The sequence below is a fragment of the Mustela nivalis genome (genome assembly GCF_964662115.1).
Source record: "Mustela nivalis genome assembly, chromosome: 7".
Classification (NCBI taxonomy): domain Eukaryota; kingdom Metazoa; phylum Chordata; class Mammalia; order Carnivora; family Mustelidae; genus Mustela; species Mustela nivalis.
The window spans coordinates 88489576-88510179 of record NC_139026.1 but is presented as its reverse complement, the minus strand read 5'-3'; the positions used below and the strand labels follow the sequence as shown (position 1 = coordinate 88510179).

The 20604-nt window shown below is 39.3% G+C and overlaps 1 protein-coding gene across 4 annotated transcripts in view; it reads right to left on the bottom strand.

The window, feature by feature from the left end:
* Positions 1–20604, bottom strand: part of DIP2B (disco interacting protein 2 homolog B) — a 225225-nt gene that overhangs the window by 76402 nt on the left and 128219 nt on the right. For all 4 annotated transcript variants that reach the window (XM_082741248.1, XM_082741245.1, XM_082741247.1 and 1 more), the window contains exons 3-4: positions 18677–18805; positions 6237–6362 (exon numbers count right to left, since the gene is read on the bottom strand). In XM_082741248.1, coding sequence (XP_082597374.1) covers positions 6237–6362; positions 18677–18805 — 255 coding nt within the window. The remainder of the gene's footprint in view (positions 1–6236; positions 6363–18676; positions 18806–20604) is intronic.

Here is a 20604-nt window from a genome sequence, read left to right as displayed (position 1 = left end):
GCTCAGTGGAGAGCCTGCTTCTCCCTCTCCCTCTGCCTACTTGTGCTCTCTCTGTCTAATAAATAAATCTTTAAAAAAATAATAATAATTACTACAGGGTCACTATATCTAAAAGGGATCACCAAACACGGTTTTTCTGTGTATTTCCCCATGTCTATGAAAAAACAGTTCATAGAATCAATTAACATTACAAATAATATTGTTATCCTTTGAACAAACACAGGTGTTAGAGGCACTGGCCCCATCATGGTGGAAAGTCCATGTAAAACTTTGACTCACCCAAAACTTAACTACTAATAGCTTATGGCTGACCAGAAGCCTTTCTGGTAATATAAACAGTCAACATATGTTTCATATGTTATGTGTATTATATACTATATTCTTAAAGTAAGCTAGAGAAAAGAAAATGTTATTAAGAAAATCATAAGGAGGGCTCCACGCCTGGGTGACTCATTGGTTAAGCGACTGCCTTTGGCTCACGTCATGATCCCGGAGTCCCAGGACTGAGTCCCACTTTGGGCTCCCTGCTCAGTGGGGAGCCTGCTTTTCCTTCTGACCCTCCCCCCCTCATGCTTGCTCTCTCTCTCTCTTTTGCTCTCTCTCAAAATCTTAAAAAAAAAGAAAATCATAAGGAAGAGAAATACCTTTACAGTACTGTACTATTAAAAAAAAAATCCACATAAAAGTGGACCAACGAAGTTCAAATTGTGTTGTTCATGGGTCAACTATATTGAGGTAAGAAAAGAGATTAAAAAAAAAAACTTATTGCCTATTTGAAAAGTTTGATCAAACATGTAGCAACTGCTAGAGCTCCAGATTTACCACAAAATATTTACTTGACACTATGGTAGAAGAAGAGGCAATATGCCAAGTAGTTTAGAGAATGGGCTTTTTAGGTCAGACTGCTCTGAATTCTGATCTTAGCTCTGCCACTGAGAGCTCTTGGGCAAATCAGTTCTTAAGAGTCTAATTTTGCTGTTTGCTGTTGTTGTTCTTTTTCTATTCTATTTTTGGACTGTTTGCTCACAAAATGCAGTGGATCTTTATCTCTGAGAATCCTAAGTTCTTGGGTTGAGGTTGTATCCTTGCAGAAACTATTTGTGTCCCAAGGTTATCATCAGCCCAAAGACCTTTTTTTAATGTTAGTTAGTTCTTACCAGGCAGTATAGTGAAACTCAAACCTTGAACCCACTTGACCTCAAATTCTTAGGGAAGATCTGAGTCCCCATTATCCCAAGGTCAGGCACAAGGCAAGCTTTCTTGACAACATCTTTTGCTGGCATGTTAAGTTTTTCTAGTTCACTCTTCTGATGAAGATGTTAAGCCCCTCCAGGGATCTCAATTCCAACCTCCAACCTTGTTGTTATTATTTTTTAAGTAAGCTCTACATCCAACGTGGGGCTCGAACTCACAACCCCAAATCAAGAGTCACATGCTCTACAGATGGAGCCAGCCAGGCACCCCCAACCTCTAACCTCTTATATAGGTTCAAGGTTTTATCTTTTCTATCCTTATAGTAATTAAATTTAGGCCCCTATTTCCTGCCTCCCTGCTCCCCAGGACAGGGAAAATGAGCACCATCTCAGCACTCTGATGTTTAGTGATGGTTTTCTCTCTCTTGTTCCCATACGTATTTAAAAGGAAACTGGTTATAGTCTATCTAGCATTTCTAAAGGGAAGTTTTCTTTTCCCTGTTCTAAGTGAGAATTTTCAGATTATCTAATTGACTAAACAGCTAGAAAAAGAAGTCTGGGCAAGTAACTGGGCTTCTCTAAACCTGTTTTCTCATTTGTAAATTGGGACAGAGGACTGTCAAGGAAAAAGAAAATGAAAAATATATGCTAAGCACTTAGCCCTTAGACTAGTACACAGAGGGGACTCAAAGAATGGTAACTATGAAATTAGTTTTACTGGAAGCCTTAAATTTTATAATAGGCCATTGAAATAAACAAATTCAGTCTGACAGAGTGGGATTTTATTGTGCTATGGCTTAAAGAATACTGAATATTTACTGCTCTCCCAAGTAACTGCAGACCACTGCTCATAACCCATACCAAAAATTAAAGTATGCTATTAACATGATCCAAGTCTACTAATTAGAACACATTGTATAGGGGTCTGATTTGCCAATTCTGTTTATTTTGCAGTTTTGAATAAAATTGGAATGTTTGGGGAAAACTCCCCAAGCTGTTAATTCACACAAGTGTTCTCCTTTAAGTTTAAATTTACTAACTAGAATATGTTTGGGGTTATAAGCTCTCAGAAGGCAGCAGCTATTCAATTTGCTTAAAATAATATCCATTCTGGTACCAAGGACCCATTGAGTATCAGTTAAGTAAAAAATAATCTCCCAAACATGACACTCTGGTAGAGTAAAAAAACAAAATCAAGAAGACTTGAGTCTGATATGTATTTGTGCTGTCTGACCTGAGGCGAATCCCTTAGTGACTATGAACCTGTTTGTCTCTTCGTCTCTAAAGGACTCTGCCTTTCTATGTCACAGAGTGCCTATGAGGAACAAATGAGGCAGGGCAGCCATTGTGGAAGCCACATGGAAGTCCCTTACATACCGTAAAGTACCGGAATTCTTACAAGGCATTATTAAAGTATGTTAAAAGTATATAACAATATCCTAAATCTGTCCATGGGCATTGCTATCTTATATAGAAATGCAGAGAGGTAAATTTCTCCTTGCCTGGTCCCAAGAATAACTACTATAGTTACTTTCAAGAAGGGCCCTGTGTGGGACAGATGTCTAAATTCATTCTACCCAAGCCAGCTGAAATAGCTCACTGTGTTTTGGGGTCATTCTGTGGTCTATTTCGTCATCCAAGTACCCTCAGAATGCAGCACAGGATAAGTCCACAGGGTGGAGAAAAAAATCAGAGGGGAAAACAATGTATGCTGCATTTTCTGCATTGTGTTTACCCGTATGAATGAGAAACAGCAGTACACAAAGAACCCCTACAAAGAAAGAGCTGAGGTAATTGCCTCACGACATCAGTAAATGATTTCAGCACATAAAGGGAACTGGATGGCAGTAATTCAAGCAGGCTAAAAAAGACTCTGAAAAAGGCCACAGGCACTGAAAGAACTGTAGTTTGCCACCAACTTGGAGAACTTAAATTTTCCAGTCCATAAGAGAAATCAGTATACATACCAATAAGCAAATCTTAGGTTGACTGACATTTTATTATTTGTGAATGATAGATGAACAAAAGCCAATTTCCCAACCAACTATTTGTCGTATTTTCCATTTCATATAATACTAAGACTACGGCCACAATCTATGGCATATTCTACTTCCTAAATCCTTTTATTAAATCCTTCCCAAAAGAGAGCTAAAATTTCACCGGTTCAGCAATTCCAACAGTTATGTGGTGGATACCTCCTGAAGAAGCCGGGCAGCTAGTACACTCCCACAGGTATCCCAGGCACCAGGCTCGCAGGGGGACAGCCCGAGGTGCAGCGCGACCACTCAGACAGCACCCCAAGGGCAACCCGACTAAATCCCTACGAAACCTGAGGCCAGTTTTGCTCTGCAATGGTAGTACAACTATTCTAGAAAGAGTGCCACAGCACTCATTTTCATAGTTGCCCAGAACCCTTTTTTTTTAAACCACCTATAACCAGCAATAATTAATGTCCATCCTCTTCCTCCTCCCCAACCCTGAGGGTGGTTCAGCATTCTTCTGATCTTCAGTGTTTCAGGGGCTATCAGAGTAAATATGCGAGATGAATGAACCCTACCTGCCGGTCCCTGGGTTAGAGGGAGACAATGATGTCAGATTAAATTGCAGTAGAACAGGAGACCACCCAGTCTCTTAGCAGTGGCTCTCAGAAGCTCAGGAGAGATCCTGACATGGGGACAGCAAATTCCATTCCCTAAAATGAACAGAGCTGATGGGTGCCTTATGATACAATTCTTCCACACTGTCTAATGCTAGACATAGGCATGTGCATAACTGCAGAATGACAGCATCAAGACCTAGCGCCATGTGGGGGCCATGTGGGGGCCATGTGAGAGATCCCTCTGGGGGTGTGCTCAACGTTTCTTCATGGTAGAAGAATTCCTCTTCTTTTTGACAACATTCAGGTCCCTGACAGTATGTTAAAGTTTCTCGTAAGCTAGTCGGAGAAACCTGGATCTGGATGGAGCTAAATGGATAGGAAACCTTTTTGTTACTCTGCTCTGCTGAATAAAGGTCTTAGGAGAAAGGACCGTATTTTAATAATCATGAAATTATTAGGATGCATAAGGTGATCCAGAACATAATGCCACATCTTTAAGGCTGCAGACGGGGCGCCTGGGTGGCTCAATGGGTTAAGACTCTTGTCTTCGGCTCAGGTCATGGTCTCAGAGCCCTGGGATCGAGCCCCGCATCAGGCTCTCTGATCAGCAGGGAGCCTGCTTCCCTCTCTCTGTCTGTCTGCCTCTCTGCCTACTTGTGATCTCTGTTTGTCAAATAAATAAATAAAATCTGTAAAAAATATATGTAAAAAAATATATATATATATATTTATGTAAAAAAAAAAAGGCTGCAGACAGAGTACAACGTTACTGTTTAGAGATCCAGAGGACTGTAGTGAATGCCAAAGGACTGTGGTCTCATTCAGCAATGAATAGCCATGACTTGTTTCTGGAGTTGGTAAATTCCCTTCAGGCAGTGACTTTTGTAAAAGGATAAAAAAAGGTTTCCACTCCTTCCCAGCATTCTCAAGATCCTTTGCTGCACTCTCACATTTAACTCGAGGCCATGAGAGCAGACTATTTACTCTGAAACTGCGGTTCTTTAATACAGCCATGGAGAGGATTGTTTCTAAGAACTGCACATCACGTTGCTCCCTACCCTTTGCCATTTATTACAACTGACCCCTCAGCTGCGCTGCAGCAGAATCTGCCAACAAGGAATAGCTACTACGCTGAGAACCCCCTTTGTCCACCAGGACCCAATTGGTGCTATACTGATGTGGAAGGGAAACCGTCCAAGATTTTGAATGAATGGGCTGGAAGTACGCACCATTACAGACACAAAATGTCTTATTGTGAAGGTCTGCTAGAGGTATCCTGTGTTACATTTTGAGAAACACTTGAAGCCACAAAGCTATTTCTCTTTCAAACATATTGACACCACAGATGTAAAGAAAAAAAAAAAGCACACACAGTTAATGAGCCCACAGCACACCCAAATGCTCTGAGAAGTTAGCCAAAACCTAGGACAAAACTATTAATATGAACCCAGACCAGGGAACAGGATCCATGGAAATAGCTCAACTTGACAGCTATGAATCAAAGTTAATCCTGAGAATGTGACCTTCTCCCCAAAGATATGGTAAGTCCTTTAGACCAAAGCTCCAGGGAAAAATTTTTTTCCCTAAAGATTTCATTATCAGTACCATGATAGTAGACAGAAACGATACTGAGGCTCTGAAATAGTTATTATGTTTAGTCTCAGAGGCCTAGGTGGAGATCTTGTCTGAGATTTCATTTAAAATTTTTAAGGTTTTTAGAACTTTGGGAAAGATTCTAAATAGACAAGACAACTTAAAGTTGTCTTCTCAAATAGCAAGTTAAAAATCCTAAATTTACTTTAGGGGTAAAGATTCCAAGCCTGGGGAATGAGAATGGGATGGAGCCACTTAATTCTCGCTGACCTCGTGAACCCATTATAAAAAGTGGATTCTTTAAAAATATATAAATGTATATAAAATAGATTAACACATACACAAACACACATATATGTTTTTCAGATCTATTGAAACTGCACGACTACTCCCATCTTTAATGACACATAAAACTTTGTCCCAAGTCCCAAGTGTACTTACTCTATAGAAACAAAATATCTGATACAGGAGTACAAATATGTTAAAGAAATGTATGACTATGGGTCATATTCTAGATGTCAACAAAAACACCTATTAAACAACAGAAGGAATTTTTTTATACCCTAAGCTTTGGCCTGTGTTTATTTATGACGACATGAGTTCGGGGGTTTCATCAAGGAAATGCTAGAAATTCAGAAGGACATTAAAAAAAAAATAGCTTTATTTTTAACGCCTCTTTTTGTATGTCATTTACAACATGACAACTGAAAGCTGCCACCTTCAATGTGTACTCTTATACACTTTGGATGATAAGCAAAGTTCCAGCTCCTACCTCGGAAGAGAAAAAGCCAAGCTTATTTCAGCAACATCAACGGAATAACTGTCAGAGAAAAAGGTTCTGATAAACCTACCAGGAGGTGTGCAGGCATCTGCAGGAGACTGGACGAATGTGGACCGCCTTTTGGTTGGCATGGGCAGAGCCATTTTCTGTTCTTTATGCTTTGCCAGTGCGGCTTGAACTGCTTCTGTATGGATATCTGAAAGATTAAACATTTGCATTTATTAGCACCCAGTTCTTAAGCTGTTTACTTCTGTGAGCTGAACTATCACCACTGCAGTTGTTGCAAATGGGATGTTTAGGTGATTTTTACCTATAATTTGTGTTGTAACAATTAAAATAAAAATGAAAAAGAGGAGACAAAAGAAGAAGCCAAGCGTTAACTTTTTAAATAATTTTAAAAAATTTATTTATTTATTTATTTGACAGAGAGAGAGAGAGCACAAGCAGGCAGAGAGAGACATGGAAGCAGGCTACCCGCTGAGCAGAGAGCCTGATGCGGGGCTCGATCCAGGACCCTGAGACCACCACCCGAGCTGAAGGAAGAGGCTCAAACCACTAAGCCACCCACATGCCCCAGTCAAGCGTAACTTTATAGAGAAGGAAAAAGAAGCTCAGAATGACCAGGTGACTGCTTCAGACACTGAAAAGGGGGTTAATGGAGATGGGGTGCAGGGGTGGGGCGAGGGTAAAGGAGTCTAACACGCACCCATGCCAGGCAGGGAATCCTACCCTTGAATGGAATGAGTGTTCTGCAGGTAGCTAGAGGACACTCATTATTTTTCAGGAAAAGAAGCTTATGATCTGCTCAACTATCTGAAAGGGGTTGAGACCCCTCAGTTCTATACCACAGAAAACAGAAGAGCTGATTCTGATCTAGAAAAGAATGTAAGGGCTGATGGTACTTGTTTGCCACTTTGGCCACAAGAAAATTCAGTTCTCCCTTTGAAGTCTAATAGAAGTCTCAAAATTAACATATCCAGACAGAACTCTTGATTCTCCACTCTCACCACAAAATACACTCTACATTTCTGCAAAATCCTATTAAGGTAGGTAACAACTGAAGTAGCTTCCCAGTTCACAAGAAATCTTCTCAGGAATGGGTCCAGTCAGATGACATGCAAGCTATCCTTAGAATACTGTCTGTGCCATGTAAAGGTGCCCCTTATAAAAGCTGAACCAATCAGATCCTTTTACTGGAGTAGGGGGGAATTTAAACTGAATCAAGAAAACACAGGTCCTAGAACTGAGTCATTTTAATGATAATGACCTACAAAGAAGAAAGGTTCTTGAACTTCAAGGTTGAGACCCCCAAAGCTATCTCTCTTTTTCTAGGGATTTCTCAACTGTTTCCTCGGCTTCTGTGATTTACCCCAGCTATTTAAGGTAGCCTGAGCTAGACTGTTTCATACAACAACAAAAAAACCTTCACTAAGATAAACAGAAACATCTTTCTATGAAAATATAGTCCTACAACATAATTTTAAAGGGCTGCATAGAATTTCACTATATGTCCGTGCCATAATTTATTTAAGCAACTTTGTTTCCAAAGTTTTGCTACTATTCATAGCAACTATTCACAGCAAGACTAATTCAGTATTTTCACCTTAGTACATTATGTCTAATCCTGTATCTGTAGGATTAATTCCAAAAATTGCTGAGATGTAATTCCTAAGAACAAGGATTTTACTCTTATATAACCACAGTACATTTATCAAAATCCAAAATTAAAAATTGATACAAACTATCACATAACCCACAACCCTATTCCAACTTAGCCTACTATCTCTCAATAATGCCCTTTATAGTTTTCCCTCCTTTGTTCCTGATCTGAGACCTGACACAGAATCACACATTACACTTACTTGTCACATCTTTCTACTATCCTATAATCTGGAACAATTCTCAACCTTTATCTTTTATTACCTTGACATTATGGTACAGACTAATTACATTGTAGAATGTTCCTTAATTTTGGCTTACTCATATTCCTCATAATTAGATCCAGGTTATGCATTTTGGCAGGAATATCACAGAAGTAATGTTTTCTTGAAACACAGTACTAGGAAGCATCAGCCCCGTGACTCATGATAGTAACTTGGGATTATTTGGTTAAGATAGTGACTGCTAACGTAATCCACTGCAAAGTTACTACTCTTCCCTTTATTTAATTAATTATTATATTTATTTATTTATTTATTATTTATTTATTTATATCAATATAGACCTATTGATTTTTATTTTATTCCATGGCTATTGTTACTATCTTGACTTATTTTGATGGTCCTATTACCCCAAATTTGACCAATTAGGCCAAATATAACTGGTTCTTATAGCCTTTTGTTATTCCCATCATTTTGAGCAGTAATTATTTTCTGGTCTAAGATGTTCCAGGTATGTTCCCTGTTCCACCACTAGAATTAGACATTTCTCTAAGGCCCTGGCTCCTCTTAGCAGAAAATGGTATTTAGAAACCAAGTTCTTAAAAGCAGGAGTGCTCAGTGCTATTGGGGTATCTTTCTTCTAAGTCCTTTCATTGGATAAAAGCATATAAATATGAAAATAAATATTTACATGCATATATCTACATCTATATTAAAAGCCATAAATTCTTATTAATAACTCTAAATCCATTTCAACACCATAAAATTGATTCTAACCTTCCCCTTTTCCATTTGTAACTCCCTTCTCTAATAGTAAGAAACCTGGTTCACAAAATCCTCAATACATTTTATTCATTCACTCAATCCTACAACACACATCCTAAAACATATATGAAATCTCAAAGAAACCCAAATATCCAAAACAATCTTAAGAAAGAGGAATAAATCTAGAAGCCTCACACTTCCAGATTTCAAAACATATCAGAAGCCTAAAGATAGTATAATACTGGCATAAAGACAGACATATAAACCAATGTAATAAAGCAGAGAGCCCATTGTATATAGTCAAATGATCCTTTACAAGGGTGCCAAGACTGCACAATAGGTAATGATAGTCTCTTCACAAATGTTGCCAGGGAAATGGAAATATCCACATATAAAAGAATGAAGTTGGATACTTACACCGTATATAAAAATTAACTCCAAATAAATTAAACACCTACACTTAATACCTGAAACTACAGAACTCTTAGAAGAAAACATAAGAGGAAAGGCTTCATAACCTTGGAATGGGTAATAATTTCTTGGATATGACACTATAAGCACAAGCAAGAAAGGCAAAAATAGGTGGGACTCCATCAAATGAAAATGCTTCTGCACAACAAAAGAAAACCATCAACAAGGCAAAAGGCAACCTACAGAACAGGAGAAAATATTTACAAACCATATATTGAATAAGGCATTAATGTCCGGACTATATAAAGAATTCCTACAACTCAATAACAAGTAGCCCAATTTTAAAATGGTCAAGAGACTCGAGTAGATATTTCTCCAAAGATACACAAATGGACAACAATCATATGACAAGATCTGCAACATCACTATTCATCAGGGAAATGCAAATCAAAAGCACAATGGCAAATCACTTCACACCAATTAAGAAAGCCACAGGAAAGGAAAGGAAAAGTAGAGGGGAGTGGGAAGAGGAGGGATTGGAAAAAAGAAAAGACCAACTCTTGGTGAGGATCTGGAGAAATCAGAACCCCTGTGCACTATTGGTGGGACTGTGAAACAGAGCAGCTGCTATGGAAACAGTTTGAAAGGTTCCTCAAAAAATGAAAAATAGAACTATCATATGATTTAGCAATCCCACTTCTGGGTATATATCCAAAAGAGCTGAAAGCAGGATCTCAAAGAGATATTTGCAGACAAATGCTCAATGCAGCATTATTTATAATACCCAAGACATGGAAGCAACCTAAATGTCCATGAATGGATGAATGTATAAAGAAAATGGTGGGGCGCCTGGGTGGCTCAGTGGGTTAAGCCGCTGCCTTCTGCTCAGGTCATGATCTCAGGGTCCTGGGATCGAGTCCCACATCGGGCTCTCTGCTCGGCAGGGAGCCTGCTTCCCTCTCTCTCTCTCTCTGCCTGCCTCTCCATCTACTTGTGATTTCTCTCTGTCAAATAAATAAATAAAATCTTAAAAAAAAAGAAAAGAAAAGAAAAGGGTGTATGTATATACAATGGAATATTATTCAACCTTAAAAAAGAAGGAAATCCTATAATATGCTACAACATGGATGAACCTCGAGGACATTATGCTAAGCAGAATAAAACAATCACCAAACAAAATACTGTTTGGTTCTTCTTGCAAAAGATACTTAAAGTACTCAAATTTTTAGATGTAGAAAAGTACAATGGTGGTTAGCAGAGACTGAGGGAGAAGGGACTTGATCCCAGGACCCTGGGATCATGACCTAAGCCGAAGGCAGCTGCTCAACCAACTGAGCCACCCAGGCGTCCCCCACTTGGAAGTTTTTGATGGTATATGGTGTGAGGTACAGATTTACTTCGTACTTTTCCAACTGTCCTAGCACCAATTTATTAAAAAGTATATTTCTGACCCAATGATTTACAATGCTATCTTTATTATACACTAAATCCCAGAGGTACTCTGGTCTATTTCTGCACCTGTTATTCTATTTCAATGGTCTGTCTGCCATACTGCACTGTTTTAATTATAGTCTTTAGCGTATGCTTTAATATCTAGTTAGTATAATCACTCTTCATAGGTTTTCTTTCTCAGTGTTTACTAGCTATAAGTGTTTATTTTCCCAAATGAATTTCAAAACCATGTTTTTTAACTCCACAGATAAATTTATTAGTGTTACTGGGACTGGATTAAATTTATAAACTAATTTAGAGAGTTCTGCATCTTTGTATGCTGAATTACCCTATCAAAGAACAAGGGATGCCTTTTCCATTTACCATGCCTACTTTGTGTTTTTCAGGGTGTTTTAAAGTTTCCTTCATAAAGGTTTTACACATTTCTTATGTTTTTTCCTAAATAGGTCTTATCTTTTCTATTGTTTCTGTAAATGAAGTATGCCCTACCATTATATCTTTTAACTAGTTATTGCTTGCATATATGAAGGCTACTGATTGCTGTACTAATTCTGTATCTTGCTATCTGACTGAATTATTTCATTGGATTTTTGCCACTGACTCTCTTGGTTTTCTAAATAAATATCATATCAAGTGCAAATACAGTTTTCTTTTTTCCTTTCTAATTCTTATACCTCTAGTTGATTTCTCTTATCTACTTGCATTAATATGTCTAGTACAATTTAAATGTTAGCATCATTAGGATTAAAAAAAAATTTTTTTTAAGATTTTATTTATTTATTTGACAGAGAGAGAGAGAGAGAGAGAGCGAGCGCACAAGTAAGCAGAGCGGCAGGCAGAAGCAGGCTCCCTGCCAGGGACTCAATTCCAGAATTGAGATTACGGGATTATGATCTGAGCCAAAGGCAGATGCTTAACCATCTGAGCCACCCAGGTGCCCAGGATTAGAAAAAGTATTCTTGAAAGTAAATTTTTTAATTTTTTATTATTTTTTAAAGATTTTATTTATTTATTTGACAGAGAGAGAGAGAGAGAGAGCACAAGTAAGCACAGTGGCAGGCAGAGGGAAAGAGAGAAGCAGGCTCTCTGCTAAGCCGGGAGCCCAATGTGGGGCTCGATCCCAGGACCCTGGAACCATGACCTGAGCTGAAGGCAGCCACTTAACCAACTGAGCCACCCAGGCAGCATGTAAATACATTTTTTTAAAAAGATTTTATTTATTTATTTATTTGACAGAGAGAGAGAGAGAGAGAGAGAGAGAGATCACAAGTAGGCAGAGAGGCAGGCAGAGAGAGAGGGGGAAGCAGGCCCCACCGAGGAGAGTGCCTGATGCAGGGCTAGATCCCAGGACTCTGAGATCATGACCTGAACCGAAGGCAGAGGCTTACCCTACTGAGCCACAAATAAATTTTTTAAAAAATGAACTGCTTAACCTTAATAAAATAGGCTTAGGCCTATTTTAGCCTCTTTAGGAGAGGTAGCTTATAGAAGAAACATAAAGGGTCAATAAATCTTAAAGTCCAATCTCATTAGTAACACTTCTACCAACAAGGTATGAATGTGAGTGTCCATTTCCCTCCATCTATGGACAACACTGAAGCATTTTTTCCATCTTTCCCCCAGAGATAAGTGAAAAATATTACTTTACAGTTTTAAAGTAGCTGCTCCTATTTTTGGCTTGTTTTTATTAAGTGGCTAAGACACGATGTGTAAGTGCCATGGATGGGCTTAAGTACATCTATGGAGCAGAATAGACACCAAATGCCCTTACCTGTTAGGATGGATGGATGGATAGAGAGATGGTCAGATAGACAAGCAGGTAGATAACAGACAGATTGAAAGGCAGACAGATGCATGCGTAGGCGAGGTCAGCAAATAGAGAAGTACAGTTAAGAGTTACCTGCAAGCCATCAAGCAGTCACGCCATTTTTACCAATTTCTAAAGTATGAACCACTTTAATATTTTTAGTCATGGCAGAGGCAGTACCTATTAAGTTCTGGAACATTAGGATATCACATTAATTTTGGCACCATGCTGTGTGCTAGCAGGGATGGAGAGTGAAATACTAATTTAATTTGAATTTAAATGCCTCTATGTAGACAGTCTTCAGCCTGGAATATCCATATAGCAAACAGCCACCCATCCTTCAAAACCTCATGAAATCTGCCCTCAACAGTGCCCAGTTCCCAGGCTCCTTCCCTGTTACCCCCTCATCTCTGCTGCTTCTACCTTCTATAAAGGATTCCTATGTTTAAGAAAAGATTCTTGTATTTCTTTTTTTTTTTAAATATTTTATTTATTTATTTATTTATTTGATAGGCAGAGATCACAAAGAGGCAGAGAGGCAGGCAGAGAGAGAGAGAGGGGGAAGCAGGCTCCCCGCTGAGCAGAGAACCCGATGCAGGACTCGATCCCAGGACCCCGAGACCATGACCCGAGCCAAAGGCAGCGGCTCAATCCACTGAGCCACCCAGGCGCCCAAGATTCTTGTATTTCTGCCTCTGTTTCTCTAGCATCTAAATTGTGCTCAACTCCTAGGAGGTCTATAATAAATTCTTCTGAACTGAAATAAACTCAATTTACTTTCCTTGGCACAAGGAAGCCTGCTAATATAAAATGATCCTGGTGTATCTGTGGCAGCTACCTTAGCAAATGCCACCATGTCAGACAGCAGATTTGGACAGAGAAAGTTCTCAATTAGGGTGACAGAGGGAGTTATTGTTCCATTTAGCTCCCGGTATAAAGTCAGAAGAATCTATACTTAGAGTAAAAATCATTAACAACAGTAACTGATTTAAGGCTTTATATCATTTATCCAGGGCTATCATTTTTTTTTAAAGATTTTATTTATTTATTAATTTGACAGACAGAAATCACAAGTAGGCAGAGAGGCAGGCAGAGAGAGAGGAGGAAGCAGGCTCCCCGCTGAGCAGAGAGCCAGACTCGGGGCTTGATCCCAAGACCCTAGATCATGATCTGAGCTGAAGGTAGAGGCTTTAACCCACTAAGCCACCCAGGTGCCCCTGGGGTTATCATTTTTAAAACTATTTTTTACAAACTTTCAGTTATGAAATAATTAAGTCATGGGGATGCAATATACGGCATGGTGGCTACAATTAGTGATACTGTATTATACATTTGAAAGTTGCTAAGAGAAAAAGTCTTTTAAAAAAAAAAAAAGATTTTATTTATTTATGGAGAGAGAGCAAGGAGAGGGGCAGAAGGAGAGAGAATCTCATGCAGACTCCCCACTGAGCACAGGGCCCAACGTAGGGCTCAGTCCCTCTCACAATCCTGAGATGATGATCTGAGTCAAAATCAAGAATCAGACGCTTAAACAACTGAGCCACCCAGGTGCCCCTAAGAAAACAAATCTTGAGTCTTCACCCCAAGAAAAAAAAATTTTTTTGTAACTATGTGTGGTGTGGATGTTAACTAGACTTACTATGCTGATCATTTTACAATACTCAATCATTATATACCTGACCTGTCAATTATATCTCAATGAAAGAAAGGGAAAAAACTATCTGCTATTTTTTTGTTTAAAAATACCATAAATACATTTTATGTTATACATATTTTGTATTTTACCACAATAAGAAAAACTAGAAAATAATTAATATACATATTGGAAAAAGATGCAAGCAGGTGTGCCTAAGTGGCTCAGTCAGTTAAGCATCTGCCTTCGGCTCAGGTCATGATTCCAGAGGCCAAGGATCAAGTCCTGCTTTGGGCTCCCTGCTCAACAGAGAGCCTGCTTCTCCCTCTCCCTTTGCTGCTCTCCCTACTTCACTTCCCCCTCTGTCTCTGTCAAATAAATAAATAAAATCTTAAAAAAAAAAAGTAAGCATAAATAATGCTGAAGTGAAAATCTGCCCCAGATCCAGCACTTCTCAGAAGTAATCCTGCCTCTCTCTCTCACACACAAATGAATAAGTAAATCTTAAAATACATATATATACAATACATATATATATATATACACACACATACATCTCTCTGTGTTATGCAAAAAAAAATCTACCTCTGCTTTGCTATGAACCTTCACAGAATCTGAAAATCAACTTTCACACAATTCCATTGTGTGGGTCTGTGATAACTTTTTTAAGATTTTATTTATATATTTGACAGAGAGAGAAAGATCACAAGTAGGCAGAGAGGCAGGCAGAGAGAGGGGGAAGTAGGCTCCCTGCTGAGCAGAGAGCCCAATGTGGGGCTAAATCCCAGGACCCTGAGATCATGACCTGAGCTGAAGGCAGAGGATTAACCCACTGAGCCACCCAGGTGCCCCTGTGATAACTTATTTAACCACTGTATTATTATGAATGATATTACAACAATTATATTTGCATATATATCTTTGTGCACATACATAGGTATTTGTATAAAATAAATTCCTAGAAGCGGAATTTCTGGGTTAAAAAATGTATGAATATTTAAAGTTTTAAAATATTGCCAAAATGTTGTGCTGTCACCTTTAAGGCCACAGTACCAACGTACTTAATGTACTTATGGCTCTGAAATGTTATACTGCATTTATATTTGTTTTACTACTTTAGTGTTGCAGAGGTTTACTTAGTTGAATCAAGATTACCATATTTTATTGAATCTATGATGCCATCCTATATAAAACATATCCTGATTTCAGACATGTTAAAATGTGAAAAGTGTCCTTGTTATATTAGATGAAATTACAGTTCTTAGCTGTTGTGAAAAACAAATGATTAACTGCTTATACTGAGAAATAGTACTTCCTCAACAACAGCAAATCAAATGCTCCCAGTTATTAATAAAAAAATACTACATTTCTGGAAGTATTTTTGCATGAGATACGTAACACATAATAGCAAAACGAGGGAATTATTCATAATAATCAAACTTTACAAGGGCCATAACATTTGGATAATTAACACTTACAGAGCACGTTCTTCTCTACCGTAAGGATTCTAGCATGAGACCACAGAACAAATCTAACCATCCATCTATGTTCTAACATGATAAGCCCTGGTGCATACATCAATGTCAAAAGGAGATATTCACAGTTACTATATTAGTAAAGCTTCTTATTGATTAAAAAAAAAAAAAAACAAAAAACAGGCAGCTCTCCTAATTGGGTTTGATTCATTCACCAGCATACAATTCATCCCGATCTTTGATTTAAAAAAAAAAAAAAAAGGCACTTCCAAATATCAGTCCCCAGACAACGGCTGACTTTGAATATCTCTGCCAAAAGCATGTGAGCGCTGGTTATCATTTTCCATCACTACTGTCTGAGCTGAAAAGGTGATACAAACACTTCAAAAGTCCTTTTTTGTTTTTGTTGTTTTGTCTGAGGTAGCTAATTGCTCAAAAATTTAACTTTAAAAGAGCTGTCAGAACGACTTACCATAAGATCACTTTCCATCTAAAGCACCAATAGTTTGTTTTTTACACTTGTGACCTTAACACATGTGTAGAAAGGTATATCGTGTCTTGACGTGCAGAAAGAAAAGGTATTAGTAAGTGTATCTGAAATGTCAAATAAGTGTAAAGAACAGCATCAGGTCAGATCTAACTCTGAATAAATATAAGCTCCTTACACCATGTCTGAAACAAGAAATACTAAGTCTACTTAGATTTGATTATGATTAGTTGAAATGCCACGGGTATTAATAAGCCTCCACCAAATAATAAAGGAATTTTCAGCTATACTCACTAACTCACTATCATTAAATCCTTTCTGTGTACCCACCAGTTTATTCTGAATGTTTGTGACTTTTACAAAACGCACCCTATATTCTCACACCACTGTCACAAGTGACAGGTAAATGTAACCTTTCCTAAGGATAGAGTGGAAAAGAGAAGTTCAACTTCCAACAATTTCTACCATTTATTTGCTTTACTGCTGCTGCGACTGTTGATTTCTTCTTTTCCACAGAAGCCACAATTTCTTGAGTTTACCTTTGTAATTTGGCTAATTAATCCCTAATATAATGAAAAATGTGATTTTCACCCAAAATCCATGCTTGCATGCCCCTTCTTTCATGTGCTCCCTCACAACAGTACTACAGTATTCTCATAGCTTTCAGTAGCTTCATGGTTTGTTTGTTTGTTTAAAGATTTTATTTATTTATTTGACAGACAGAGATCACAAGCAGGCAGAGAGGCAGGCAAAGAGAGAGAGAGGGAAGCAGGCTCCCTGCTGAGCAGAAAGCCCGATGCGGGGCTTGATCCCAGGACCCTGAGATCATGACCTGAGAGCCGAAGGCAGAGGCTTTAACCCACTAAGCCATCCAGGCGCCCCTCTTCAGGGTTTTTAAATCACCTTTTCTTTCCTACTTTACCTCCTCTCTGGCCTGCTTGCTACTACCTCAAAGAGAAAAAAATCCCTGTAGACAAATATCCAAAATTCTACTCTTAAACCCTCAAAACCCTGTACCTAAGAGACCCCCACCATCTGCTAACCAGTATTTGATTCATAGCCTACACTTTCCAACATTTGCGATAAATCTGAAAGAACTGGCATAAAGAACAGGGGCCGGAGAGGACAGTAACGTTTTAGTTGATGAAGGTCAAAACTTTATACTAAAGGTCACTATCGCCTTTCTCTGTATGTGATCAGCCTGGACATAAGCTGTAGAGAATCACCTTTTCGGTTCTTATTAATCCTTTCATTATATGCTATAAAAACAGATCAAAAAAAGGGGGTGAGGGATCCACAAAACTCCCAGAGTGCCAGGGCTGAGAGTTTAGAGGCCCAAACCCCTCTGGGCTGGGCAGAACCTATTGCTGCTGAACCTGGGCCCCAGCTCAAAAGGCAACAGTGGGTGCTTGGGAAATTGGGCTTGGGTCTTGGAAACAAAGAGGAGCTCCTGAAAGGCTTTTCTACATCCAGCTATACCTCCCTCTAATCCATTTCTTAGCTAGTAACTACTTTTATTCTTTCTTTTCTCCAAAATATCTATTTAGCCCTTATATATACTTGGCACTGTGGCGGGCACGGGGACACGGGAATGGTGGAACATGCGGTCTGCAGCTGGAGCAAACCACTAGAGCAAACACAGATGTACAGCACTGCTCTGCTCAAATCCTTCAGTGCTGTTCAAGAGTCCTCAAGATATGGGGCGCCTGGGTGGCTCAGTGGGTTAAGCCTCTGCCTTCAGCAGACCTCACAAAAGGTCTGACACAAATCTGCAACCATGTCCTTTTCTTCAATTTCTCTAATGCAGTTTCTGAAAGGATGTGATCTACAATCTGCTTTCCAGTTCAAGAAAAGATGAAAGACTGTCTGGTACAGGAGTCCAAATTTTGAAGAAAGTAAAAGAGCACTGCAATTAGTTTGAGGGCTTAATTCTGCTAGTTCTTAAGACAGTGAATGGGATGCAGAGACTGCCTTAGCACATTGGACCACAGATGGGCATGGGATGGGCTTGCTATGCCACAGGTCTTCCTGAGGGTCCCAATTTGTTTCTCTGCTCATCAGTCTTGGCCATGATATATATGGCAGGGGAACGATCCTGCTGCCAGCCATAGCATGTTGCCTTTTCCCTTCTTCTGGGGACCTCCTGGGTCAGAAGAAATAAAGCTGAAGAGTTCACTAATTTGAAATTCCACTGTGAGCTTTTGTTCCAGCTCCATTATTAGCAAGAAGACTTGATCTATAGCTCTGGCAAACACAGAAAGATCTGCCTCTTCCAACAGTCCACAGAGCTCTCCCAATACCATCCTATGTGACTGTAGCCCTCCACTCTTTATTTATTTACTCATGTTGCCTCTGTACCTGTATGGCTCCCCTTCTGCCCTTGAGTGCAGAAACGTCGTATTTGCTGCTGCAGCCCCAGCAAATATTGAGTTATCTACCATACCCAGCACAGGCTAATAAATGACCAATGAATGAACTAACAGAGACCTGCTGGCCCTTCAGTGGGAAAAAACAAACAAACATTAAAAGCTTTTAAGATATAGAGTTCATACTACAGTCACTAAAAACTCTTCTGCCGGCAACTTTCAGTTCCTTCTCACCTGATCGGTATCTTTCATCCCTGGCTCCCCCAGATCGAGTTCGGTGGTACTTAGAAGGAGCGGAAGTTTGAGCTGCAGATGGAGCAGGTGTCTGGTTTCTATGTTCTTTCTGCACTGCTGAATCAGTTTCTAAAAAAGGAAGTTTGGAATATGGTTATCTGACAACAACAGTTCAAGTTTTCTGAGCACTTTATGAGATTCCCAAACACCCTGAGGTAGCTATTATTATCCCACCTATAATAAATGATTAGAGAGCATCATATACACACATAAAAATGATGCAAAGACATTCGGGCTAAAAAATATAATCTTAGAGTTGTAACTGTCAACAGGTGCTGGGACAGAAATGGCAAGAAGATAAATGTAAAGTGAAAAGGCCATTCCAGAGATTCTAAGAATTGATGGGGTTGGGGAAGTGGGGGTATAAATGACCCCCTAATCTGCATAATGGTACAAAAGAATAGTTTGGGGGGAGCTTTAGCCTCCCCACCATAAGTTATTCCAAATAAACGTGTCATTTAAGTAAAACTACGGTGTTTATTATGCAAACAGCTTCAAGTCAAGTCTACTGGCCCCTCTCCTTCAACTGGAGTCACTTCCCATTCCAGTAGCTGGCCTGTCCCCATTCTCTGACCTCTCAACATTGACTATCTGATAAGATATCAGGAAGACGGAGAAGGGGGAAGCAGGTAAAATAATCAGAAGAAAAACACTGTAAGTTGGTATTATACTGCTGTTTTTTCCCCCCCTCAAATAGTATGAGCTCCTAAGTCCTATTTTTTAAAGTTATAGTAAGACCTTTTAACATTAAGATATAACCTTTTAATAAATTTACAAGTGTACAATACAGTAAACTCCAAGCATGATGTTGTAAAACAGATCTCTAGAACTTATTCATCTTTGCATAACTAAAACTTTTTAATAAATTCCATTAGCCAACAATATAGTACATCATTAATTTCAGATGCAGAGTTCAATAATTCATCAGTTGTATGTAACACCCAGTGCTCATCCCATCTCATGCCCTCCTTAATGCCCATCACCCAGTTACCCCATCTCCCATCCCCCTTCCCCCTTCCCTCTCTTCCCCTACAGCAACCCTCAGTTTGTTTCCTATGGTTAAGAATCTCTCGGGGCGCCTGGATGGCTCAGTGGGTTAAGCCGCTGCCTTCGGCTCAGGTCATGATCTCAGGGTCCTGGGATCGAGTCCCGCATCGGGCTCTCTGCTTGGCGGGGAGCCTGCTTCTCTCTCTCTCTCTCTCTCTCTGCCTGCCTCTCTGTCTGCTTGTGGTCTTTCTCTGTCAAATAAATAAATAAATAAAATCATTAAAAAAAAAAAAAAAAAAAAAAGAATCTCTCATGGTTTGTTTCCCTCTCTGATGACTTTCCCATAACTGAAACTTTTTACCCACTGGGTAGCAATTCCCCATTTCCTCCCTCCCCCCAGCTTCCTCTCCTTCCTTGGCAACCACCATTCTACTCTGAGTATGATTGTTTTAGATTCCTCATAAAAGTGGAATCATACAGCATTTGTTCTTCTGTGACTGGCCTATTTCACCCAGCATCGTATCCTCCAGATACACTCACGTTGTCACATATTGCAGAATTTTCTTTTTTTTTTTTTTAAAGATTTTATTTATTTATTTGACAGAGAGAGATCACAAGTAGGCAGAGAGGCAGGCAGAGAGAGAGAGAGGGAAGCAGGCTCTCTGCCGAGCAGAGAGCCCGATGCGGGACTCGATCCCAGGACTCTGAGATCATGACCTGAGCCGAAGGCAGCGGCTTAACCCACTGAGCCACCCAGGCACCCAGGATTTTCTTTTTTTAAGGCATATTTTAAATTTCTTAAATAGCACTTAATTGTGCCCAGCAAGGCATCTCACACATAGGAAATTACATGCCCACTACAGTAAGATGTCATTTATCCA